Source organism: Argopecten irradians, chromosome 16 (assembly GCF_041381155.1).
Source record: "Argopecten irradians isolate NY chromosome 16, Ai_NY, whole genome shotgun sequence".
Classification (NCBI taxonomy): domain Eukaryota; kingdom Metazoa; phylum Mollusca; class Bivalvia; order Pectinida; family Pectinidae; genus Argopecten; species Argopecten irradians.
The window spans coordinates 6136994-6164441 of NC_091149.1; the positions used below are offsets into that span (position 1 = coordinate 6136994).

Genomic DNA, 27448 nt, shown 5'->3' on the forward strand with positions numbered 1-27448 from the left:
TTTGACTGACCACCATAAGATAGGGTCCACAGTCACAACTATCAACCTGCCCATCTAAATAAATAGATGTGCACGCCAGTGAGTCTCCTGAGGTGTGTCTTCTGTAGATGACTACTAAACTGCGGCCCCATCAGATGATGAATCATAATGTGTTGTTGCTGTTGTCTTCTTTCTGCTGCTGCTGCTGAAAGGTTGTTGCTGTTGTTGTCGTCTTAGTGACACGATGAGGGAAAAGTTCAAGAGTTCAAATTGATCTACTGGTAAGCTTGAACCACCAAAGGTGACGGGGTGTGATGTCTGACCCATTCTAGATGGCTCACACAATCAACACAATTCATCATCATCTTCTTCATCATCATCATCATCATCCTCCTCCTCCTCCTTCTCCTCGTAAAACACAAGCGGTAACTTGTGTCTGAAGTGAGTGTGTCACAGATGATGGTTTGCAGATGTGTGCTAGTCAGCCGATTGTGTGAAGGCGATGGAAGACCAGTCTACTTGGACCTGCAAACAAATAAACATGTGGTATTATTTTATTATTTTTCAACAAGGTGAAAGCATTATTTTTTGAAATATCTTAAAAAAACAAGAGGCCGAGAGGGCCTGTATCGCTCACCTGATTTGTAATGCCAAGTCATGTTCTGAATACAGGATCATTGATCAAAGATTTACTTGTAAATTCCCTGTAGGGCCCTACTCTTTCTGCTCCAGGGGGTCAAACCAAAATTTATAAATACAAACTCTGTTCCCCTTCCTCCAAGGATGTTTCTGGCCAAATTTGCTTAGAATCCATGCAGAACTCTATGACGAGTAGCGATTTAAAGGATTTACCTTTATTTCCCCTATTGGGCCCCGCCCCTCCTGCCCCCGTGGGTTCAAAGCCAAAATTATAAACCCAGTTCCCCTTCTCCAAAGGATGTTTCTGGCCAAATTTGGTCACATTCCATGCAGAACTCTATGACTGGTAGTAGTAGCGATTTAAAGGAAATGTTGATGGGCGGATGACGGACACAGCGTCATTACATAAGCTCACCGGCCAGGTGAGCTAAAAATCACCGAATTTGAAGGTAGGTTATTTTAAAATAACTAAATGATTGTTAGAACTTCTGGGAGGGTGTGTGTGTGTGTGTGTCTTATTTGTGGTCAAATACAGTAACGGCTTGCAGTTGGCATGATGTGCAAACAACTATTTTGTTCAAATATTTCTTTAGTTTTCACAATATCAATAACAATTTTAACATGAAATATATTTCCATTGTATCATCAATGCGTATTATGTATCCCTTCAAAATGTATTGTATCGGTTCGGCTGTTCCAATACCCAGCCCTACTATATCTACTTGACAGTAATTGTTAGGAGCATAAATGAGTTTTTTTCTCAACATAGGTTCCCTATGTGTCACTTGAAGTAAATTGAAATAATTATAGTGATAATGCAACAGCGAGGGACTTTCAAAATAGCAAATATTCAAAGTAATAATCCAAGAAGACATTGTTTATAAGACAAGATGTTTTTCTCTACAAATACTTGTCTATTGTGTCAAAAGAAACACCAATGTAAAGTTAATTAATTTTTACAATGTTTAGTTCTTGATTTAAGGAGGGAAGATTTATAAGAAATGTCTTAAATTTTTGTTAAAAAAATATGACAGCTGATGAGATGTCCCACTTCAGAAAGTAACACTGTACAAGCCGCACACCAGCAAGCTAATTATAACATCAATGCTGCTCTGGCGGATATCAAAGGGAAATCAGTCGTCGCCCAATGTCACGGTCAGTGCACAAACACTTAAGCTCTTAATTGTGATGTATTTGTCCAATACCCCGAGTGAATCCTCACTTTTAAATTCTTGCAGGGATTTGACCTCGGGACCTATGATGCTTTACCTATTAATTGCGAGTTATAAAGCCCAAGTTCTCTGTTGCCAATAGTTATTTTGTCTGTGGCTAGTTTTCAACAGGATTACACATATTTGTTAGTAAAAACTAATATAGTTACCTAGCCCTCATCTTCCTCCTTTTACGCTTCAGTCTCCTCATGCGCTTCTTTCTCCACTGCAAGAACAAAACATTAAATTACTACTAGCAAAAAATAGGGTCACAAACCTACTGTTGAGGCAAACAATTATATAAGCAGTATTGTATATAATATTAATCAAGGAAGAACATTTAAAATAAACACCCGTTCTTGGAAAGAGATTTTTCACAGGAACCACGACACAATACTAGGATTCTGAATGTAGAGTTAGACTATATTAAATTGTACGTTTTAATCACTGCACTTCTAATCAATACAACTCTGAACTAAAGGGGTAAATGCATATGAATTAATCTGGCATTAGCACGTGAAATTTACAAATCTTTACAACACTGCAGTTGTTTAATCACACGTGCATATCTGGTAAACTTGGCCTTGCCTACCAATACAAATTATCAATTTATACACACCTTAGCCCTCATCTTGTCTTGTTATTACTGGAATGAAAAAGAAGTGTATTAGTTATAGAATGTGTAAAATGCCAATACGTAGAAAATGTCAGAAATCGATGGATTTCAACAGATTTGTTTTGCAACAAAATTTTCACTTCCACATACCTTCTAAGACAAACTGAAAAGAGGAAGCGGAAATAGAAATATACTCTGTAAACGATATTATTTATCCCTGTTACATGTAAATGTAGTTATATTATTTTGCTTTGATAAATTAGTTGGATATTTTTAACTATAAATTGGATTTTGTTTGTAAATTTTCTAAATACGTGTTCAAAAATATTTTTTTTTCTGTTTAGAGAGTATAAGTCGAAAAATGGCGGCGCCCGGTAGTCACACTGTTCTTCCAACGCCGGGCGTTTTGCCTAGCCAGAACGAGCCAATTATTCCAAAGTCTGATGTGTCAGACAAACAAACATTACTGGCCGTGCTGCAGTTTTTGAAGAAAAATAATTTGAAGGTAAGCCTATACTTATTGCCCAAATGTAGAACACTGTAAGCTCAAGTTGGCATTTCAGATAATCATATATAGCGTTAACGTTACCTATATCCTTTCTTCCACTCCGTTCTGACGAAGACCAACTGTCAGAAATCGTCGGTCCATCGATCATCGCAGCTAGCATTTATCCTGAAGTGGGATTTTGGATAATTAATTAATGATTACTCGAATCACAGGGGGGCCAACAGGGTTAGATAGTAACTTATTTTATGAGGTGGTCAGCAGGACCACCAACTATTTTTTTCTAGTGGTCCTTTTGAATTTCAGGTGGTCCTTCCATCATGTAATAAAAAAAGCACAAATACATAATATCATTGTCTTCATGGCCGTTTATTGGAATAAAGTACATATTTTTACTCTCCATCTGTTAGAGAGTTCCCTAGCCCGAGATACTCTGGCCCCGACACCAGACTTAGACATTATGACAGATAGATGTCTGGTTAAGGGCCAGAGCGCAGTAGTACTCGAAAACCTGGAATAAGCCGACACCGTTTGGTATCGGGCTAGATACTCTCCGATTCAGACTACTTACAAAATATTACCACCGAGAATCGCCACTTACCTTGGTCTTTTCAACAAATGAATACTTTATCTACTCATAGCCATATCCATTTCATCACGCATGCACGTTCTATTGTGTCAACACAGTAGTTCTTTTCCGCAACTTTAAATTTCCCTCGTCGTCGTCGCCATTTTCTCGTAGTATGCAAATCATCTTTAATCTCGACGGATTGCTATATTTGGGTAGAAATGATATTCATTTGTTGTATAGACTAAGGTTAGTGGTGCTTCTCGGTGGTCAGTCTGGTGTTAGGGCCAGAGTATCTCGAGCTAAGAGTTCCCGTACTACGATTTACGGCATCAGTCAATATTAGAAATTACAAGAAAAAAACTCAAGAAAAAACAAAACAAAAACTACCAACTTGGAATGGTGAATTAGAAAAACGATTGAAAAAGGTAATAATATCATGAATATTTTAGGTGGTCCAACGGACCACCGATCAAGAATGACTTAGTGGTCCTTCCATTTTTCTTGTGGCCTCGGGCGACCACCGCTAGTATCAATCCCTGGCCAACTCAATGAAAATGGATATTGTCATACATTTTTTGTATTTGGTGGATGGACTGACGAATACATATAACAGTCGTGTGATTTTTTTCAGAAGATAAGAGATTTGAAAATTTATTAAAAAATTGGGATATTTACTATAAAACAGAGAAAGGGACGACAGTCGCCATATTGAAATTTTACCCCCGCCTTGTTTAAAGTTATTTTTTTCATAATAGTATACCTTTTTTCCGAGAGTCATTGTCATGAATCAGTCCTCCGATAATCCATAATCACACACATACCATGCAAAAGCATATAATCGATGTCTACATAATCGAATGCAATATCTTAATCCAAAATTACCGGCGCTTTCTGACTTGTGGCATCAAAAGCAACGTCCTAGTGGAGAGGGTTTAGAGTGACTTCCCCTGCAGTGTAATTTAATCGGTTTAGTCAGAGGTATTCCGATACATTGTAATATTCAAATTTTCCGCGAAAACAAACGTACATTTACGTGTATTGTAATTTATACTACATTTGTTATGTTTTATAGGTATTTTTATATCATTACGTTAAAATTATTAAATAAACATATTTCTTTTTCAAAATACGAAACCTAAAGCCATCGTTAATTGTGTACAATATATGCATATAGCTACATATCCCACTCTTGATCTGTCATACCGCAAATTGCCTAGCAAAGGATCAATATCATCTAGGTTCTTGGCATAAAAACCTATGATAACAAATAGTTGTGAACATTCTATGAACTCATATAATTGCTATTTTGTATAATGTGGCGTTTTTAATGACCATTTCTACAAGTCTTTGCTTTCTGACTTATATTATTTTACAGACGTGTATAACAACCACAAGCCTAGCCTGTTCACGTCAAACTTGGTGCACAATGTCACACAAGTGTAAATTGCATGTGCCGTAGCCTTTATATCTTTTACCACAGATGATGAATTCGAAAAGATTCACATACATTTAAAATTCTTAGTAATTTTGTGAGTATTATCTCACTTTATTGTATCCGATACTCATAGCGATATATATATTCTGCATGCGAAACAAGTAAGGTATCTACAGCATACGTGCAATGTACCTGTACCAAAGCTCAAACTGCATGTTGAAAAGCGTGTGGCTAAAAATATATTGCGTATCTCATTTACAACACTGAAGTTTGATCTCCTATAGAAAACCAATGAACCGTTACATGACTGCATGTACCCGTGTGAAAGGTGTTCAGGTAAACGCCCGTGGATATGACCTGGCAACTGTCGTTATGACAACACACTCAGTGTCAAGTGATAGTGTGTATTGTACACATGACTGTAACTGGCCTTGGATTTTTTGGCACGTGACAAAATAATGTCCGGATTATTGCGGGAATTTATTAACAAAAATTACATTCCGTTCCCAAAATGGAGTTCCGGATTCTGAATTCGAATTTCCGCACAAGTGAGTATAAATAATGTTACGGAAATCCGTTCCCTGATATTCTTCTTTCAGGTACCCAACTTCGACTTTCCTTCACCATCTAAACATCCTTAAATGATTTTAACTGTTTATAGGTAATTAAGGGTACTAATTAATCAAACCAAGTTGTTGCGTTAAATCTGTAAACTCGCCTGTGCAAATGATAGGTAATTCCTGTGAAAATAAAGCGTTATATAGTATCAAAATACTGTATGTCTATTTTATATTTTAGGGCACAGAGGAATTGCTAAAGCAAGAGGCGGGAATAAAGGATGATGAAGTTACGCCGCAGTCAACTACAGCAACGGAGAGTGATGTGTCACACGCCTTGGCAGCATACAAGAGGTAAAATAATACCCCATCTTATTTTCTGTATGTTGCTAGAGTTGTCTCCACTTGCAGGTGCAATTTATATGGGAATTTATAGAGTTTTATGTGTGATTTTATATCTTTCAAGGAATTTCCTTTTAAGATGCTTTTCTGCTGACATAGCTAGCACCAAAAATATTTTTCATTTACTATTGTCTAACCATGTATATGTGTGTCTAAAGATATGAAGACAGCATGAATGGAAACATTGTTATGGAAATGTGTTGTGTCATTTCTATAATTTTTACATTTGTATTGTGTTAATATTCTTTGTTATTTGTTGGTGTCTGTTGACAGTTCTGACGACCCCAGTCTCTATAGTGATTACTATACAGACCTGAAGGCCTTTATCGATAGCTGTCTGGATGTTCATAAGGTATTTATTGGTGAAAAGACTTTGTTGTTTTTTCCATTTCAAGGATTCCTTCTTTACATATTACAGAGTTAGCTCCCTTGCGGGTAGGTATCCATTGTTACGTCATTATTTTGTGTTTGAAACTCACACCATTTTCTCTCAGAAAAGTATGATGTTATGCTTGCAAATACATGACATCACAATCAATACCTACTCGCAAGGGCAGATAACTCTGAGCTCAGAGTACCCAGAAGTTTGTTTTACATGAGGTATCTTAATATGTCATTTTCGAGATATCAAAATGATGTGGGTAAAGATTGCCTTACTGATGATTGTGACGTCACATTTTGACATGATTTTTGTGATATCAAAATGTGGGACTAATCAACAGTGACTCTTTCTTTAACCATGTCATTTTGATGTCTTAAAACCTTTTATTGATTGTGCATGATGACAAAATGCAATCTAATTTCATATTGCGTGAATGCTTTATAATATCTTATTTCGGTTTTCTCATGAAATGTGCATTGCATGCACTGAGGAAATTCTCAACCAAAATTAGACTTGTAATTCTATTTCTCTACTATGCTATATGATAGCTCCAATACAATTAGGAATTATAAGTTATTTTTGGTAATTGTGAAATCAGTAATCTTAATTAACCATTTTGTAATTCCATTACAGACTTACTGTGATGATAAACTAATAAGTGTTTTCATTTCAATTTGATATGATTTTTTAACATATCGTTTAAAATTTGCAGCCTTCAGTACTCTCAGTACTTTGATATTGGGTGAGAAACGCCTCCTTTATTTTTGCTCAGTACTTTCAGTACTTTGATAATGGCTGAAACGCCTTCTTTGTATTTGCAGGTAGAATTAGCTGTGATACTGTACCCAGTGTTCGTACACATGTACCTTGAGCTGGTTTACAATGGACATGAAACCTACGGTAGTATACAGAAATAGTTACATTCACTTGCCACTTCTACTATATAAATTAACCAAGCAAAATGAAGTCTCTGAGGGTATTCGGTCTTTGCATATAACAGAGTAACTCCCTTGCGGATAGGTATCCTTTGTTACGTCACTATTTTATTAGCCCAATTCACGTTATTTTCTCCGAAAAGTATGTCGGAAACACATGACATCACAATCAATACCTTCCTGCAAGGGCAGATAACTCTGTAATATACAAAGACAGAATAACTTTACTCATAACACTCAATAACTGACTGTGGAGTAGATCGTTGTTGATAAATGGTTTTCCTGGTCTAACTTAACCTTAGATAAGTTTAATGGACAGACCCCCAAAATGATTTTTTTTTGTACGGAGATTATGTATAGTTGATTGATCTTTGATTTTTCTTCATTGTATCTATGATGTTTAGTAAAAGAATGAGGCCGGGAGGTTAAGAAGTCTCATCATATTACCACAAGCCCTCCACCACTGTGATGTGAGTTCAAGTCCCATATGGGGCATTTGCCATGTACTGACCACTGGTCGGTGGTTTTTCTCTGCGTACTGGCTTTCCTTCTAAACCTGGCTCGTCCTTACTAAGTTACATGACCCTGGCTGTTAATAGGACGTTAAACTAACGAAACAAAACTCCGGCCTCTCCACTAAGAAACCTGACACGTCCTTACATGACCTCGGCTGTTAATAGGACGTTAATGCTAGGTTTACACTATGTTCCTGGCGGCCACGGCAGCCCCGTTTCGGGCCACCGTGGACAAAACGTGGTGACCGCGAGACAACTTGAGACAACGCAGAAGGACGTGATAGACAAACTTGAGCGGTCGTGATTACCGTGGATGCCGTGCCAGATTTTTAAACTGTCAAAAAATTTGCCACAGCCATCACGGTACAGATGGTAAACGCCACAGGACGTCATAAAACGGGATTGACGTAACAAAACTTAACAATGCGTGCGAGGCCGTAACAAAACTTCCAGACGGTCCGTGGTGGAACGGGCAGCAAGCACGTTTCCCGGAATCTAACGGTGATTTCAAGTTTTGTGACATTCTGTTGCGTTTTTTCCACGTTTTATCACGGTTGATGCAGATTGGCTGCACGTTTTGTGCCGTTTTGTCAAGGTTTGTCAAGGTTTTGACGGCAAGCTAAGGTGGATGATAACCGTTTCGATACGTTCTGTCAAGGCACATCACGGCTTGTAGCGGTTAAAATCCCAACGTGATACAGCGTGTTACGTCTTATTACGGTCTTACGTTGCAACCAATATCTGATGAAGTATCATTGCCTGGGCTGGTACATATTTGCTACTTCATGGATTATTTGTATTATTAAACAGAAATAGTCATTATCAAACACATTAAAACCATCAAATTATACAAAAGCTATTATTGCAAAAGACAGATTAAGTGATTAACCATTACAGAAAAAAATGGCGTAAAAACACTTGGCTATAATATTTATATATTCATACCAAATATAATTTGTAATTAAAATGTGTTTGAAATGACATTTTCGGCAATAAATATTGTTTCATTTGCTTCAAAAAAATCCCGGTATCAGACTTTCATCCCTAGTAAGCCTTGGCGGACCGTGAAAAACGTATCGGAGCTTGATCAAAACGTGTAAAACGTAGCAGACCTCATCAGATCGTAACAGGCCTAGTGAGAACGTAGTGGTATCCTTGATAGACCGTGCTAAAGCCGTAGTGTACCTTTAACCTCCCGGAACAGCACTTTCCCGTATATCCACGGTCCATGACGTAATCCGTAAAAGACCGTGGCAAAACTTCACAAGACCTAGCTCAACTTGAATACAGAGACAAAAATAGTCAAAATTCCACGGCGCACCACGTTTCGGGCAAACGGGGCTACCGTGATCGCCGGGAACATAGTGTAAACCTAGCATAAACTAAAAAACCAAACCTTGTAAAAAGATTCAAATTTGTATAGTGATTTGATTTTTTTGTTATTTCTTTGTTTTAGCTGTGGAGTTTGTACGAGGATTATGTATAGTGATTTGATTTGTTGATATTTGTTTGTTTTAGCTGTGGAGTTTGTACGAGGATTATGTATAGTGATTTGATTTGTTGATATTTGTTTGTTTTAGCTGTGGAGTTTGTACGAGGATTATGTATAGTGATTTGATTTGATGATATTTGTTTGTTTTAGCTGTTGAGTTTGTACGAGGATTATGTAAAGTGATTAAATCTGATGATATTTGTTCGTTTTAGCCGTGGAGTTTGTACGAGGATTACGTATAGGGATTTGATTTGTTGATATTTGTTTGTTTTAACTGTGGAGTTTGTACGAGGATTATGTATAGTGATTAAATCTGATGATATTTGTTCGTTTAAGCTGTGGAGTTTGTACGAGGATTATGTATAGGGATTTGATCTGTTGATATTTGTTCGTTTTAGCTGTGGAGTTTTTTGAGAAGTTCCACTCTGACCAGGAGGACTACTATCAATCTGACCTCCGTCAGTTGTCCACTGTAGTCAAGCGAGACCACATGCAGGGGAACACGCTGATGGAAAACTTCAAGTAAGTCACTTGTTCCTAAAAACATCGCAAAACAAGACTCATTTCCCCAATGGTTAGGTTTCTGACATTCTATCACAAAAGCTGTCCAACTTTGGATAATGCTATTCAAGTGGTTAAGGTGCCTGACATTCTACTTATAGCTCTCCAACTTTGGATTAATAGAATCTTACAAGTTACATGGGTCTGTGACGTGGACAGGGATATCTCAACCCGAGTGAAAGATTTTGGCCGGTCAACCCAAGGCTTGCTGAGGGTTGATGGCCAAAATCTTTCACGAGGGTTGAAATATCCCTGTCCACTTCACAGACCCATGTTTTATTTTCTTTCTCCCATTCTTAGTAGAAAAAATGATGAGATTCCATTTTAATTGGTTTCCAGCTTTTTTATCGCGCCATTATCGTATAAACGTCGTTATGTGTCAAAATTGATGATGTCATCTACAATGCACTCCACAGTTACGCCGCATGTATTGATGACGTCACGTTATTCCCTAGCACGTGTGAGCTGTCTTACACCCCCCTGTGTAAGACAGAGCTATCTTTCCCCTAGCAACCACAGGATATCCCTTAGCTGCAATATTGTAGCTCAAAAGACTTTTAGACAGAAAATGGTGTCGTCTTTAGAGCTACAATTGGTGCCTATTACTGCTAATGGAGCAAAGTAATGATGATGCAAACCGTTATAAAACGTTTATTTGCATTTCATCTTACTTCTTCGATATCGCTTACTTACTAGGCAATAAAACTAAACCACATAGATTATCAAATTCCCACGGAGGCATTATTTTTTTACGTAATACATATGGAGGTTTTTCTGAAGAGAATTTTTACGGTAAGTCCAGAAATTGTGAATATGACGTCGTGTGAGCGGTACGGTAGATATTAAGAATGGTAGTTATGTTTGTTTTGGACAAAAATAATATGTAAATGCATGTATACGCATAAATTAATTGGAAACCTACAAAAAAAATATAGAAAACTGTGCCCGAGTGATTTTCGGAGGCAATGCTCCACTACGACACATAGGGACCAATTCGTACCCGGCCGAAAGGTATAGCAGGACGGGTACATATATTTGTTCTAGATATCCCTGTGAAGTATGGGAGAAAATACTATTCAAGTGGTTACGGTGTCCGACATTCTGTCACAAGCTCTCCAACTTTGGGTCATGGTAGCTTAGTGGTTTATGTGTCTGACATTCTGTCACTTGATCTCCAACTTTGGGTCATTGTAGCTTAGTGGTTAAGGTGTCTGACATTCTGTCACTTGATCTCCAACTTTGGGTCATTGTAGCTTAGTGGTTAAGGTGTCTGACATTCTACCACTAGCTCTCCAACTCTGGATAATGCTATTCAAGTGGTAAACTTGTCTGATATTCTGACGCTAGCTCTCCTACTTTAAGCCGTGAAGATGAGCTTTGTTATATTTTATTCTGTTCTGTTCTTTTTCAGATCCAGCAAATTTGTGATTAAGATGTCTCGAGACTCGTACATACACCTGAAAAGACGCCTACAGGAAAAACAGATGAAACCTTTACTGAACATTGTACAGGAACATCTTTTTGTGGACGGTAGGATTTTACCTTGAATTTACAAGAAAAATAAGAAAAATTGTAACATGTTGAATTTCTATTACATTATCAAAATATTTCCAGAACATTAAAATGACAATGAACAGTTGCATTGAAATACTTAAAGAAAACTGTATTAGTGCTTTGAGAATAGTGATACTTATAAATGGATGAAGTTTAATTAAAGCTTAAGATGCTCCACCGCTGACAATTGGTATTTTTTCACTATCAAAAACAGGAGCAAACAATTTAGTATTTTTCTTCAGTTACAAAAGTTACTAACTTTACATCATTACCACCATTGAAATGTTTGAGCTTCTAATTTTATTTTAAGTTAAAAATATAAAAAATAATTAATTGCATCCTGAAAAAATTCTGTGGCACTAAATCCTATATAGAATGAAGTACTGATTGTGCATGCACCAAAGGCAAAATAAATTATCTTATATTATTTTTTTTTGTGTAAATTAGACATATATATACATGATTAAACACCAATTATTGTTCAAATGGTGAATATCATTTATGCTCTGTCGGCAGTGGAGCATCTTAAATGATATAAGAGTTCAATTGCGGGTTTTGAGATCCCAACATGATGTGGGTAAAGAAACAATTTACCTTCGATTAGTCCCATCTTCCAGTGTTTGATGTTACAAAAATCACCTCAAATGATGACGTTATAATCACTGGATGGTGGGACTAACCAACGGTAAATTTTGCTTTCAGGGCTTTTTTTCAGCATGATTTGGGGCCGATTCATTTGGGGCCGGAATCGGCCCCATTCCCCATCGAAAGCTTCTAAAAAATTTCCCCAATTCAAGCCTTAAATTTCCCAAAATCAAAGTTTCTTGAAAACTATCCAAAAATATTGCATGAACTTAGTAGACTACAGCTTTAGATATTTGTGAATTGGCTTCTGAAAAGTACATAAACTACACTGGAAATAAAATATCTTCTTTGTTATGCTTTATTTCATATTTTATCATTTTTCCCAAATCTTGGTTTTGTCGCATATTTTTCCAAATTCAAAGCTACGGGCCCCATTTTCCAAAGCAATGAGAAAAAGCCCTGGCTTTATCCACGCGTTTTGGGATCTCAAAAACCCTTGTATTCTATTTCATCATTAGGAGCTTGCATTTCATTTTTAACAAGATAATGATATATTTTGATATTTTCAGAATTAATAAAATTGATTCTCTTATTAAATTACAGAACAGAATTGAATAAAATTTATTTGAAAAAATAGTGATCTGCATGATTTATTAAGGAAAGTTTTACTTGGAATTTTTGACATAACAGAAAAATGATATACAGTAAAAGACTGAATCTCTAGGGACCAACAAAATCACTTTGTTATATGTATAGTTATTATACACTTATTACAGACATCCCTAAGAGTCATTTACAGGGAATGAAAATTACTATGTTGAGAGCATGTTGGTTATAAACGTGTTTAACTGTATCTGCAACTGATGCAGACGTACACAGGGACCTGGCACAATTTCTTTTACCAACAGTATACATCAGTATACATATATATATTATAGTATCATGTACACTGTTGGTGAAAAAATTTGTGCCAGGTCCCTGTGAGATGTTATATATTGTCATTTATATGGTATTACATTTAAGGATTAATTGTCAATTTTGTTGCTTGCATTGACTGATGAAGAAAGTTAATCTTCTGCAAATGAAGCGGCATAAAACTAGGTCACAATGTAAACAATGTCAAAATGTATTCTCAAGCTGGTGGGAGGTCAGCGTGTACCCAAGCATCTTCATTGGGAAATGAAGTGATCAGAGTTTACTAGTTTCATTGAGGCGGAGCAAAGTCACAGAATAAATATTGAAATTTGAATCTTTGAAGGGCCGTAACTCATTGAACTGTTTAGGTATTTGGTATTTAACTATTAGAAAATAATAGTTAACCATGTTGACTTTCTCTGTTCTGTTTCCAGTTTTTGATGGTATGCCGCGGAACAAACAACAGATCCAACTCTCTAGTGGAGCCATATTAGGGGAGTCAGAAAGGGAAGGTAGGTATTTCTCTTTATATAATCCAATTGTTTACCTGTATCAAACCTAAATTAGCTATTTAGTGGGGCCATACTTGAGGAATCAGAAAGGGAAGGTAGGTATTTCTCTTTATATAATCCAATTGTTTACCTGTATCAAACCTCAATTAGCTATCTAGTGGGGCCATATTAGGGGAGCCAGAAAGGGACGGTAGGTATATATAATTCTCTTTATATAAATTCAATTGTTTACCTGTATCAAATCTCATTAGCTGTTTTTGTTCCCATATTTCTAAGGGCTGTTCCAGCAAAACATATATGGCACCCAGGGAAGGCACTTTAAAAAATAGTATGTGCCATGGTGGGTTCAAAATAAAATCACTTCTGTGCCAGGGTGGCATTTCAATAAAATCACTTCTGTGGGTGGGTCTATCTGAAGCATTTGTAACCTTTTGAAATAGAATGCAAAATTTGTGTTTTATAATGTTGCTGTAAATCATCCTGACTACAAAAATAACTGTTGAGAAAAATTTTAATTTCTGACAATAATAATGTTTTGTTCATCTTCAATAAATAACAATTATTTTATTTTCTGGGTGTTCTGATATAATAATGACAAAATATTTATCTAAAACATATCATATACATTCAAACTTGTCATTGGTACAGAGAAACAATGGATTAGTTTTGGCATTATCCTGTTGTCATCAACAGATCTTTATTTAAATTCACTGGTATTAATCAAGTCAAGGAAAAAGTGGCAGTTCACAAGCTTCAGTGTCAATGTCCAGATGTCTACTCTTGCATTAAGCTTGTGAAACACTTTGGTATCATTAGTAGAATTTCCGCTGGTTCTATGAGGATTGTATCTTTATACAGTAATAGATGCAGCACATCAAACAATAGTTCACTGCACCATATACAGTGCAATTTTGTCCTGGGACTCTTCAGTGATGCTAGAAATCAAAATATGTAAATCCAAAAAGATGTTGGAGCAAAATTAAAAAAATCAAATCGCCTCTATGCCATGGTCTCGTTCATAAAAAAATAGATATGTGTGGGGGTCAACAAAATTGAAAATCGCTTCTATTGATGAGTCTCCAAATTTCAAAGTGCCTTCCCCCCCTACCATATATGTTTTGCTGGAACAGCCCTAATGTAAAACTATGGTATTGTCTCGCGCATGTGACACATTACAGCTAAGAATAATTTTGCTCCTATTTTTTGGGTCATATTCTAAGAATATTTTTCTGCTTACGTTTGTGACACAGCTAACCGAGTGAAGGTGTATTATGGGTTGCTGAAGGAACCCGACATCAATATTCCTCTAGAGGAGGAAGAAGACACAGGAGAAGATGATAAACCGAAGGTAAACAGGTTAAGTGCGGGGTCAGATACCCATCAAAATGGGTTAAATACCTATTAAAGTACGGAGCTCAACTCAATTTGTGTTCTCCTAGGAAGAGAAGTCTTTTCAGAATATCTTCATTTAAGCATTGAAGTCAATATTTTTTAATTTCATTGGGATATGAAATAAATTTTGTTTGCAAACTGTGTGAATCTGCTACGCGGATTCACACAGTTTGCTAACAAAATTTCTTTCATATCCCAATGAAATTAAAAAATAGTGACTTCAATGCTTATAATTAATTTTCCAAGCTACGTTATAAAATGAAATATGTTTACACGTACGATTCCAATAATTTTTTCCAATTGATTATTTTATCCAAATCAATACGCAACGTCAATATTTCTATTGTGACGTCACGATAACGTCGGGTTTCTGCGCCATTCCATTCACGGAATGAAAAAAATGAATGGGCCAATCAGAAAACCAGAAACATAGAGAAAATTAATTATATAGATGTGAGAGCATCCAGGAGTAGAAGAGCTACAAATTGAGTGAACAGAAGTTATATTCTAGAAGAGAGCAAATCGAGTAAGGCTCAGTGATAACATAAGATGATAAACCTAAGGCGACTGCAGTGCTCCAATTAAGATGAGCACAGGAGTTAAATACCCATTAAAATATGTCAATAGCCACTAAAAATTGTATGAACTTTGTATTAATTACCCAGTCATTATGAGCGTTTACATCCAGAAAGAAAATCTGTCAGAAGAAATTTAGTAAAATCAGAAAGAGTTATGCTGAAGAGTCTACATCACCAGTGCTCATTTCAGATAGATATTTACATAATTCTGAGCTCATCATCAATTACTTTTATACTTAAGTGTATAACCATATAAATTTTTTTAACACATCTTTCTTAATTTTTGGGTTTTACCTGTTCCTTTTCAATTATCTACCTCTCCAAATATTATTATTAAAGATGCTCCACCGCTGACAAATAGTATTTTTTCGCTATCAAAACCAGGAGCAGACGATTTAGTTTTTTTTTCTTCAGTTACAAAAATTACTTGCTTTACACCATTACCACTATTGAAAAGTTTGAGCTTCTAATTCTACGTCAAGTTAAAGATATGAAAAATAGTTATTGCATCCTCACCAAAGGAAAAATGAAAATATATATATTATTTTTGTGTTAATTAGACATACATACACACGATTGAACACCAATTATTGTTCAAATAATGAATATCATTCATGCTCTGTCGTCGATGGAGCATCTTTAAGTGTTGAGTGAGTTTCATGGTGTAGATATTTACTCCTGAATTGGCTTTCAAAATGTTCACAATGTGATAATTTCCGCATAATATATCTTTAGCAAAATTGCCAAGGTTTTGAAATATGTTTACGGGTGGATAATTTTGCTGAAATTAAATTAAGGCAAAATACTGTAAGTGTACTTATTTCAGCATAGTGAAATTTTACAAATGTGAAAAACATTAAAATATGTTTTATTAGAGCAGACATAGATAGTGCAATTTGGTGGATGGATACTGGAAATACAGATTTTTTTTATTATTTTGTTTCAAAATATAGTGCTGTATGTGAATTCAGATATTTCAAAGACACTCGCATGGAAAGCGCTAATATTCTGTTATAGCCCTTTCCAGAGGGAACTGTTCTCCTATAGTATTGTCTGGCGAGGTATAGTCTCCGAGTCAAAGACTTTGGTATAGGGGAAAGTAGTCAAATTTCGGACGGATTACTTAAATGTTGTTCGATTTTCGTAACATTTGTAAATTTCTGAATGGATTTTAGTAATTCAGAGCTTTCCTTAGCTGCAATATTGTAGCTCAAAAGACTTTTTGACAGAAAATGGTGTCGTCTTTAGAGCTACAATTGGTGTCTATTACTACTAATGGAGCAAAGTAATGATTATGCAAACCATTATAAAACGTTTGTTTGCATTTTTATCGTACTTGTTTGATATCGCTTACCTTCTAGGGAATAAAACTGAACCACATAAAATATCAAATTCTCATCGAGGCATTATTTTTTTACATAATACATATGAAGGTCTTTCTGAAGGAAATTTATACGGCAAGTCCACAAATTGTGAATTTGACGTCTTGTGAGCGGTACGGTAGGTATTAAGAATGGTAGTTATGTTTGTTTTGGACAAAAATCATATGTAAATGCATGTATACGCATAAAATATTTGAAAACCTACAAAAAAGTAAAGAAAACGATGCCCGAGTGATTTTCGGAGGCAGTGCTCCACTACGACACATAGGGACCAATTCGTACCCGGCCGAAAGGTATAGTAGGCCGGGTACGTATATTCGTTCAAATGAAGATATAGAGCTTTCCTTAGTTATAAAATTAATAAAAAAGTAGAAGTAGTAACTAGGGTAACCAGTTATATCCTAGAAATAAAAGTGCAAGTAGACAAGGGAACATGTTTATCAGCTAAAGCCTTTAAGGGTTCTTACACATTGAGCCCAAAATCTGGGTATATATGATGAAAGTTACAAAAGATATATATTATATTAACTAAACAAACTCAACAAACTTTTTATTTCAATGCATATACATTTGCTCACATGAAATTCATGATTATGTAACAATATATATGTTTTATATGAAAATCATACTTATTTTAATTGGTTTTTAATTGCTGTCCGAAATTTGAACACCCTATGTCCGAATTATGAACACCCCTGTCTGAAATTCGAACAGCTATACATTGCTGATTACTTTTGCCTGGTATAACACAAATTTAGTATCTGTGTCGAGTTTCAAGTGATAAATGCAAGAAAAGAAAATTCTCTTTCTGCTCATACCTCAGTTATGGGGGTATGTGGATAGGTTTCAAGCATACAAAGGTTTTACTATTAAGGTGTCCGAAATTTGACTACTTTCCCCTAGTTCCTGTAGTCAGGTATAGTCTCCCGTAGTCAAGAAGGACAGGGAACTGACGCAAAATAGACCATGGCTGTTATCCAATCGCATTCCTAGTAATTATCATGTGATGTACTAAAATAAAACTACCATTGAAATAAGGATACATGTTTACAGTAAGGGAAAACTTCCGCTTTACTGTTTTAATTATTATTGTACACGATAACAGTTTTGTTTAAAGTTTTGTTTAAAAAAATTTTAATCTTTCATTTACAGAAAAAGAAACAGAAGAAGGATCCGCTCATGATGAAAAAATCGAAAAATGATCCCAACGCTCCGCAGAATAATAGAATTCCACTCCCAGAACTGTATGTGTTAAAAACCATTGATTTTAATAACACTCTCTGCCAGTCCCCCTTTGTTCTCTCCGCTCATATAAATGTCAAAAATAGTCCGAGCTACTACATCATATATAATTGCATTTAAATTGATCTTGTGTGTAAAATTAGCAAGTTCAGTAGCATATTTGACCCATTAATTGCCCTAGGCCCTTAAAAAATGAAAAAATAAGGTGAGCACTTTATAGAACCAAATTTACATAAGGCTTTCATTAGATTATTGCACAAAGTAAGCGATGAAACTTTCATGTGGGGCACCATGAGTGAAAATGGGGCTTCGATAAGGAGAAGGAGTGTTTATTGGAATAGGTACGCTTATAAGGTCAAATAAGGTAATCCATTTGTAAAGTTTTGAAGGTACCCATAAATGATCGTCTCTTCCAACCTTTTAAACTTCTATATTGTCACTAAATTGAATTGTGGTGAAAAAGTCCTTGTGTACATAAAAAAAGTTAAAAGTAATTTGCCTTGAAGATAAATTGGTGTATAGCAATGACATACGCCTTTAACTCATTTCACTTCGTTTGGTTTCAGGAAAGACAGTGACAAGATTGAGAAAGTTACGGTATTTCGGGAGACGACAAAACGAGTGAAGGTTGGCTCCTCTAACATGCCTTCCATCTGTTTCTACACACTTCTCAACAGCTTCCAGGGGTGAGTGTAGCATCCTCTAACATGCCTTCCATCTGTTTCTACACACTTCTCAACAGCTTCCAGGGGTGAGTGTAGCATCCTCTAACATGCCTTCCATCTGTTTCTACACACTTCTCAACAGCTTCCAGGGGTGAGTGTAGCATCCTCTAACATGCCTTCCATCTGTTTCTACACACTTCTCAACAGCTTCCAGGGGTGAGTGTAGCATCCTCTAACATGCCTTCCATCTGTTTCTACACACTTCTCAACAGCTTCCAGGGGTGAGTGTAGCATCCTCTAACATGCCTTCCATCTGTTTCTACACACTTCTCAACAGCTTCCAGGGGTGAGTGTAGCATCCTCTAACATGCCTTCCATCTGTTTCTACACACTTCTCAACAGCTTCCAGGGGTGAGTGTAGCATCCTCTAACATGCCTTCCATCTGTTTCTACACACTTCTCAACAGCTTCCAGGGGTGAGTGTAGCATCCTGTTATCAGGGGTATTATAGGATGTGACAGGTTTAGGTGGTGGGGAAAGCCTGAGTACTCTGGAAAAAATCCACCAACCTGCAGCAGACTGTCAGACGCCCCTGGCAACTATTTGGTTTAGTGTAACCTTCTGTTATAAGCCTGGGACATTAAAGGTTTAGGAGTTAGGGGAAAGCCAGAGTACAATGAGAAAAAATACAAAACTGCAGTCATGATCAGTACCTGGCAACTGTCTGGTGTGATTAGTTTAATGTCCTATTACCAGCACCAGAGACATTTAAGGATGTGGCAAGTTTATGAGGTGGAAGAAAACCAGAGTACCTGGAGAAAAGCCACCGACCAGTGGTCAGTACCTGGCAATTACCCCAAATATCTGTTAAACTGAATGAGTTAAAATATTAATGTAAAGATAATACCTCCATTACTGTTCTTATGTTTTAAGATGATGACTTTCTCCTCCATCCTTAAATTGGACTTGTGAAGGTAAAACTATGACTATATGGTTATGAAATGAACTATGACCTAAATGAACTCTGACCTTTATGTTTTTCCTTGTTGTCAGGGCGACGTGCGTGGAGATCAGTGAAGACTCGAGCCTACTTGCTGCGGGGTTCTCCAACTCCACCATCAGGGTGTATAGTCTTAATTCAGTGAAGTTACGTACCATGAAAAAGTCAAAGGACCTCGACATCATCGACAAAGAAGCAGGTAAATTACTTTAATGATCTGGATTTTTTAAGCCAACATATATGTCACCTTCAAACAATTGTCAGAATTGACATGGAATTTTCCTCTCCAAATGCGGTCCATTCCAAATATTGATACCTTGCTCAACTCAATCCTTCCTTAAAACTAGAAGATACTTCAATCCTGAAATATTAAACCGTATTTAGAAATTTTGAGAAATTCTAATGTTAGTTCTGGCCTCTCCAAGTATAGACCGTTCATTTTATGTCCGATAGCTAACATTGAACAACATTGTAGAAGTGTGATGCATTGTATCAAAACTATTTTTAAATTAATAGAACCAGATGTTTGAACGAAGTATATTATAGTGCTTGATGGAAGATAAAAGATTGCTATTTTAAGGTTATTTTTAAAGGGAGATAACTCCAGATTCAATATCTTTCCTAATAAGATAAAGTTTGATTTTGATAATACAGTCAAACCTGTCTATAAAGACCACTTAAGGGACAACCGCCAACGGGAAAAGTGGTCTCTAGGCAGGTGATCTTTGTACATGGGTCAAGTCATGTTTAATGGCCATTGGAACCCCTAAGAAAGTGGTTTTAACAAGCAGGTGTTCTTTATACACAGGTGATCTTTATACAGAGGTGGTCTTTATACATATGTATTACCATATTTGAATTTTGAATTTTTTTCATGGAATATTCATAGAAATTGTTTTGTAAATAAACTTAATGATGGCTAAAAATTTGGATTTTTCAGAGGACGTTCTTGAAAGGATGATGGATGACCGAACAGCAAGCGACCATAAAGTTTTACTCGGACACAGTGGCCCTGTATACGCTACAAACTTTAGTAGAGATCGGAAGTTCCTGATATCTGCATCAGAAGATGGGACAAGTGAGTAATGGCAAATAAACTTTATTTGAACAGGACAATACCGTGGAACTCGATTAATACAAACTCGAAGAGACCATGAGAAAACTTCAAATTATCTCAGTGTTTGAATTAAACAAGTTTTCAAATCTACCGATATTCTCTTTACTTAGTATACAATACAGTGTATATACTAGTTTGTGTCTTAAAGCGATGTAAGCAAGAAAGATATCAAAATTGTTGATTAAGGTTGCAAAATTACAATTATAAAAATCAAAATATACATTTATTTAAAATATTATATTATCAACAACAAATTATTCACACAAAAATAAAGTTACAGAATCATATAAATAGCAGACATATTACTTACGTTACTGAAGCACAGGTGTTCACAGAAAGTTATACAGACGGCATATGTCTGCTCAAACGTTTTATCACTGTTGGCTGGTGAACAGTGTATGTTCTTTTCTGTCTTGTTAAATAAAAAGTTCTAAGTACCAAAGTTAGTTAGGGTGATCGGGTGGTGTAGGGGTTAAGCCACTCGCCTTTCACCTAGCCGGCCGGGGTTCGATCCCCGGCACGGACGTGAAAAGGTTAGGGGTCACCTGCCCGATCACGTGGGTTTTCTCCGGGCACTCCGGTTTCCTCCCACACTAAGATCCCTCGCGCTTACATCCGGGCCATCAAGAGTGATTTGCATAAGTTATATAACTTGTTTCATAATCGATGTAAAATAAATAAAGTTTATATATATATTTAGTTAGTTCCACTCTAGTGATCACACGAGAGCACCTGTTTTGTATCCTGTGTCAGTCGGGATAATGTTTACGTAAGTTAATTATCAAACATAAAATTTATTTAATTATGAATCGGTATTGAGAGTTATTTCCCAACACCATAATGTGTCATTTTTAATTTCAGTTCGTCTTTGGAGTTTGCTCACCTGGACAAATCTAGTGTGTTATAAGGGACACATATACCCTGTATGGGACGTCAAATTCAGGTAATTCACGAGAGAGAAGTTGTTTTAACCTTGAAGAAAGTTTTTTGCACAACATTTTTTTCAATATTTAAAGTGAATAGTCGGCTAAAGAAAACCAGTCAAAATGTTTTCATTGGCCTTCCAAAAGTCCTTACATATCAAATCGCTGCATATTATGCAGATTTTCATAATAAGCGATGTGTATTAAATGGTAATAAAAACAAGGATATTGAATGCAATTTGTTGGAAATATCAATTCCATTCCTATAAAACAGGATTTTGTACTATCTGAGTTTGGGTTGGATTGTATTTTCTATGTATTGTGTAACATTTGACCATTGTCCACTTCAGTCCTCATGGTCACTATTTTGTGTCGTGTGGACACGACAAAACGGCTCGAGTCTGGTCAACAGATCACTCCCAACCACTGCGGATATTTGCTGGACATCTCTCAGACGTTGATGTAAGTACGACTGTGACCTACACTTACAGAAGTAATGAACTTTGACCTCTGACCCTACAAAAATTCACTCAATGCTTTGTGTAATTGTTATCTCCTTTCTTTGACAGTGTGCATCATTCCACCCAAACAGTAACTACATCGCCACAGGTTCAAGTGACCGAGTCGTCAGAATGTGGGACAACTTGACCGGCAACTGTGTCCGAATTCTCACAGGACATAAGGTAAATTGACCAGTCAGTGACCAGGAAATTTTTATCTCTGATACTGGAGCCCAGTCAGTGACCAGGAAATTTTTATCTCTGATACTGGAGCCCTGTCAGTGACTGTCAAATTTTTATCTCTAATACTGGAGCCCTGTCAGTGACCAGGAAATTTTTTTCTCTGATACCGGAGCCCTGTCTGTCCATTTGTAGCTTGTCTGTCCTTCCTTCTGTCTGTCTGTTTATCTCTGATACTGGAGCCCTGTCTGTCCGTTTCTAGCTTGTCTGTCCTTCCTTCTGTCTGTCTGTTCATCTCTGATACTGGTACCCTGTCTGTCCGTCTCTACATCTGTCCATACAGCTTGTCTGCCCATGACTGTCTGTCTGTATGTTAGGTTCGCATTTCAAATCTTTTCTTTAATAACAAAAATAGAATTTCTGAGAATTCTTTCAAACAGGAAAATGCAATAAATCAATGCACATGTAGACTTTGTTTGCATAATAAATGTTTAAAATTGTTGTAAAAGCAGTAAGTTAAAAGTGAATTAAGTTGTGTATGATTGAATTATGATGACACCTACTTATTGTTATTTTTCTGGTTGTCAGGGAGCTGTACAAGTGTTGTGTTTCTCACCTGATGGCAGATTCCTTGCATCTTCAGGTAGGCAATTGGAAGGATTTTTAGTTCTATAGTCATCATGCTCCGTCTTTCATAGTGCGCTGTCTGTCGTCTTCCGTGCGGCATCTGCCATGCATAAACTTTTCATTCAAACAACTTCTTCTTAATAACAGAAAGCCCAGGGTACTGATGTAGGCTGGAAGCATTCTGAGATAAAAGGCTACAAAGTTTGTGCCAATGAATGACCTTGACATTCATTCAAGGTCACAGGGTTCAATAGACTAAAACAACTTCTGTTGTTTTGTGCCAATAGTCAGATGAATGTTAAGGCCCATGGGCCTCTTGTCTACATTAATTGTGCTCTGTAAATGAAGTGTAATAGATAAAGGTGGCGGACATGTTAAGATATAAAAACAATTGACGATAAGACCTGTTCCACCTCTGGATTTGTTTAGGTAGGGAGTTTGTAGAAATCTTGGCTCTGACACACCTGGGGCAGAAGGCATGTGGGCAGTGAACAGGGAAATCACAAATAAATCTTTGAAATTATTGAGGAAACAAAACTACAGTGTAGGTCAACGATACAGGCCCCCTGAGCCTCTTGTCAATGAAATATTCACATTGATTTTTTTTTTCAATCCAAAAACAAATGGGGGCCAGGCTGCCATCTGGAATTTTGACATTTGTTTTCTCCCATACTTAACAGGGTTATCCTGCGATTGCTAGTGAAAAGGTTACTCTGTCTTTTACCAGGGTAGGAAAAAGACAGATCACACGCACTAATACAGTAACGTCATCAATACATGCGGCAACCATTTTTACGCACAGCGACGTTCATGTTGACTGAGTTTTCAACATTGCTCGTTAAAACATGGGAGAAAAAGAATCTTACATGGGCCAGTCAGGTGGACAGGGATATCTCAACCTTTGTGAAAGATTTCAACCATCAACCCTAGGCAAGCCTCGGGTTGATTAGCCAAAATCTTTCACTCCCTATGAGATATTCCTGTCCACTTGACAGACCCATGTAAGATTCTATTTATCATAATTTACTGTACAAGATATAAGAGAATTGATGACATTATTTCAGGTGTTGATCGTTGTGTTCTGCTCTGGGACATTTCCAGTGGAAGTTTGTTATCCAACATGAAGGGGCATACAGACACAGTTTATTGTCTGGCATTTAGTCGTGAGGGAGCTACGCTTGCTTCAGGTAAAACTATAATTATATATATATGGACATACAGACACAGTCTATTGTCTGACATTTAGTCGTGAGGGAGCGACGCTAGCTTCAGGTAAAGCTAAAAAAATCATGATTTTTTCCCCTCAAAAGATATCATTTCATTGTGTTCAATTTTTAATTGTGCTATATTAATCCTGTAAAAATGTTTCCCAATTATAGAAATATTTGTGTGTTGTAGGTGGTTTGGATAACTATGTGAGACTCTGGGACGTCCACAAGGTTCTACAAGAAGTAGACATGGAAGCTGACTTGAGTATCCCGAGTTCATTCACCGTGTAAGTAACTCACATGTACAATAAACACTATTAGTCATTTGGAAAAGCTTACCCTGAAATTTCATTAGTAGCGTTTAAGTTCAAATCGCAGATCTACAGTTGTAATCAGGCCATTTTTACAATTAGTGTGAATGAAAATTACTTAAACTTGCTTTCAGAGCTAGTTGTTTGTACTTAGTTTACACAAACAATTAGTAGCCTGCGATATACAGCCGAACTTGTCTAAACTGGATATCATCAGGACCAGCATATTGGGTCAGAATGGATAGGTTTGAGATTACACAGGTTTTAATTACTGTATAAACAAGAGTTGGTTGGTGTAGACAGGTTTCAGATTACACAGGTTTTAATAACTGTATAAACAAGAGTTGGTAGCAATGACCTGTGCTATAAAAATACTCATGGGCATTTTTGTATATTCTACCAATTTCTCTAGATGTAAGTGTACACTACCTAGATATAAGTGTACACTACCTAGCTTCCTATGAGGGTATAAGAGTTACTTCCCTTTACTTAATACAAATTCTATATTTGTTGCACATTTCCTTTCAATTATGTATGACTGTAAAGATATAGGACAAAGAAGTAATTTTAACAGATTGGACAAAAGATTGTCGAATTTTTTAGGCGATCTGCCCCTTTGTCAAGACACAAGAAGAACAAATAAAATTACATCAATGCTAAGGACCGTCACGGATGTACACTAAAACATAAACAATGAACACATATATATAGAACATGCAAATAAACTAAAGGGACACTATCTATGCATATAGTCTGAATGATCCCTTCTGTCAGTTGCTATAATTAGTTGCAACCGCCGAAGGCTTATATAGTTTATCTATAGAAAGGCATATTAAAACGGTGTATAAATTAGTTTTAAATTATAAATTATTTACATTTGTACATACGTAGACACTTTGTGTAATAAATGTGTGCAACGCTAGACCGTACCAAACAGAGAAGGTGTCAGTCTGTTTGTTTATAAATAAAAGATGGACATAACGTCCTATGAGTAAACTCGCCCGCAGTGGGGATCTCGGTAAGGACGTCCTTACTGTATGGGTCTGAGAACCAAAATGGAACAGGGAAAACTCAAGTAAAGAAATAAAAATATTTGTATATAAATGATGCGAAGCGTTGTACAAGATATATATATGATTCCATGACTCTTATGATACTTATTTTAAATAGATATATATTTATGTCCACAGACTTAAGGAATTTAAGGAGAGCATGTGTATAGGCTTAGCCTGTAATCCTATAGACTAAATACCACTGTACACCAGTATGTGAATAAAATCAGTTGAAATGGATATTACTTTAATTTAGACAGAAAATGACATAATGAAGCCAGAATAGACAGGTATCTGGATTAGACAAGGGTCGGTTTTGACAGGTTACACTGTATTAATACTTGTTAGTTGATGAAATGTAAAGTATTAAAAGATTGATTTTTCCTCCTCAGGAATGAGAACCCAAATCTGCTGTTTGGCTCGTTCCCTACCAAGTCCACTCCAGTCCTCGCGGTACATTTCACTCGGAGGAATTTATTACTGGCCAGCGGACCCCATCAGACTTGAGAGAACCAAGAAGTTCAAGGTCGTTATATACAAAGGTCAAGGTCACCACTAGGATGAAGACTACGAGTCTGTCTGAGCTCCACGAGACTTTGTTACAAATTATGACAGACCTTGTGTTATGGTCGTACAAGTCTGTCATGTGTAAAGGTCAAGTTCAACACCAGTATGAACGGCTCTAAAGGTCAAGGTCAAGTTGGAAAAAACCCACAAATGTCAAGGTCGACATCAGACTACTCAGATATGGAGGCCAAGGTCACTGTCAAACTTCACTTGTGTGAAAGTCAACACTGACAGTTTATTTTAAGGTGCACCGATGTACACAGAAAAGTGTCAAGGTCGATGTGAAATTATATTCGTTTGAAGGTCAAGGTTGCCCTAGCTATAGTATAGAGGTCAAAGTCCATGTGAAACTACATTCGTATGAATGTCAAGGTTGACAGGCTGCACTAGTATAGAGGTCAAGGCCGATGTAAAACTACTCCGGTATGAAGTTTAATGTTGACAATAAGCTGCACTGGTCCAGAGGTGATGAGGGAAGTTTGACAAGAGGAAAATGACTTTTTTATCAGGACTGACTGTGTTTTCTGTGACTGAAATTTAGAGTTTAGAAGATCTGTTTTGGCTCTATGATACTGTATGAAGATGTCATTTTGATGGATTAGTGTTATTATCTGTTACTGAGGCGTCTAATACAAATAAAATGTCAATCATCAGTCAATGAACACTGTTTGATAAATCACACTTTTGTATCATTTGGTGTCAGTATCTCATATTTCAGATTTTACCATTGTCTTCAGAAGTATCTTACAGACATTGGATTAAAATTTTGAAACCATGCAATTTCTGAGTTGATTTTTTAGCCTTATACTGTAAACATACTTAAATAACTCAAATTTTAGGGCAAATACAAAAACCTGTGAGATGTGTTTTATTAGTGTGAATATAAAATGGCGCAATGTAGTTGTGCAATACCGAAAGTATCATTTTACAAAATTCTAAGACAGCGCACAAACTGCCAAATCACCGTATTTTCCGGAGTATAAGCCGCGACTTTTTTCCCTGAAAATCGGTAGTGCGGCTTATACACCAGTGCGGCTTATCCATGGACGAAAACCAAAATCTGACGATGTTTTTGTATTATTACGTTATTACATTATTATGTGAAAATTGTAAGTTTTACTCGCCAGTTTTGTTAAGTTATACATCAAACAAATCACTGTAAAAGTGTTTAAAAGATAAAAATATGCAATGAAAATACATTAAATATGAAAAAAAATGGGAAATAATGGGAAAAGGTAGTGAACTGGTACTCCCTGTGTTTATATCTTGGAAACAATAATCACAAGTTACTAAAGTCTTACAAGCTCAATTTTTTTAATTCACTTGTATTACAGAATA

At 36.4% G+C, this 27448-nt stretch overlaps 1 protein-coding gene and 1 long non-coding RNA gene across 3 annotated transcripts; one reads left to right on the forward strand and one right to left on the reverse strand.

Moving 5' to 3' along the window:
- Nucleotides 1-175: 175 nt before the first annotated feature.
- Nucleotides 176-2577, reverse strand: LOC138310226 (uncharacterized). The gene is made up of 3 exons (XR_011206373.1): nucleotides 2449-2577; nucleotides 2000-2055; nucleotides 176-504 (listed from the first exon to the last, which is right to left on the reverse strand). It is a non-coding gene; the product is annotated as an uncharacterized lncRNA (long non-coding RNA).
- LOC138310223 (transcription initiation factor TFIID subunit 5-like) lies at nucleotides 1613-26885 on the forward strand. Of its 2 annotated transcripts, XM_069251341.1 has the most exons (20): nucleotides 1618-1773; nucleotides 2790-2950; nucleotides 5755-5867; nucleotides 6189-6267; nucleotides 7119-7197; nucleotides 9638-9761; nucleotides 11212-11330; nucleotides 13289-13366; nucleotides 14617-14714; nucleotides 17871-17962; nucleotides 18527-18646; nucleotides 19679-19824; nucleotides 20566-20703; nucleotides 21604-21685; nucleotides 22016-22127; nucleotides 22235-22348; nucleotides 22934-22988; nucleotides 24037-24159; nucleotides 24371-24467; nucleotides 25936-26885. In XM_069251341.1, the coding sequence occupies exons 1-20, from the start codon at nucleotides 1656-1658 to the stop codon at nucleotides 26048-26050; spliced, it is 2163 nt and encodes a 720-aa protein (XP_069107442.1). In that variant the 5' UTR covers nucleotides 1618-1655; the 3' UTR covers nucleotides 26051-26885. The 2 variants fall into 2 exon arrangements, with proteins under 2 accessions (XP_069107443.1, XP_069107442.1); XM_069251342.1 differs by lacking the exons at nucleotides 22934-22988; nucleotides 24037-24159; nucleotides 24371-24467 and having other exon boundaries at nucleotides 1613-1773.
- Nucleotides 26886-27448: the final 563 nt, after the last annotated feature.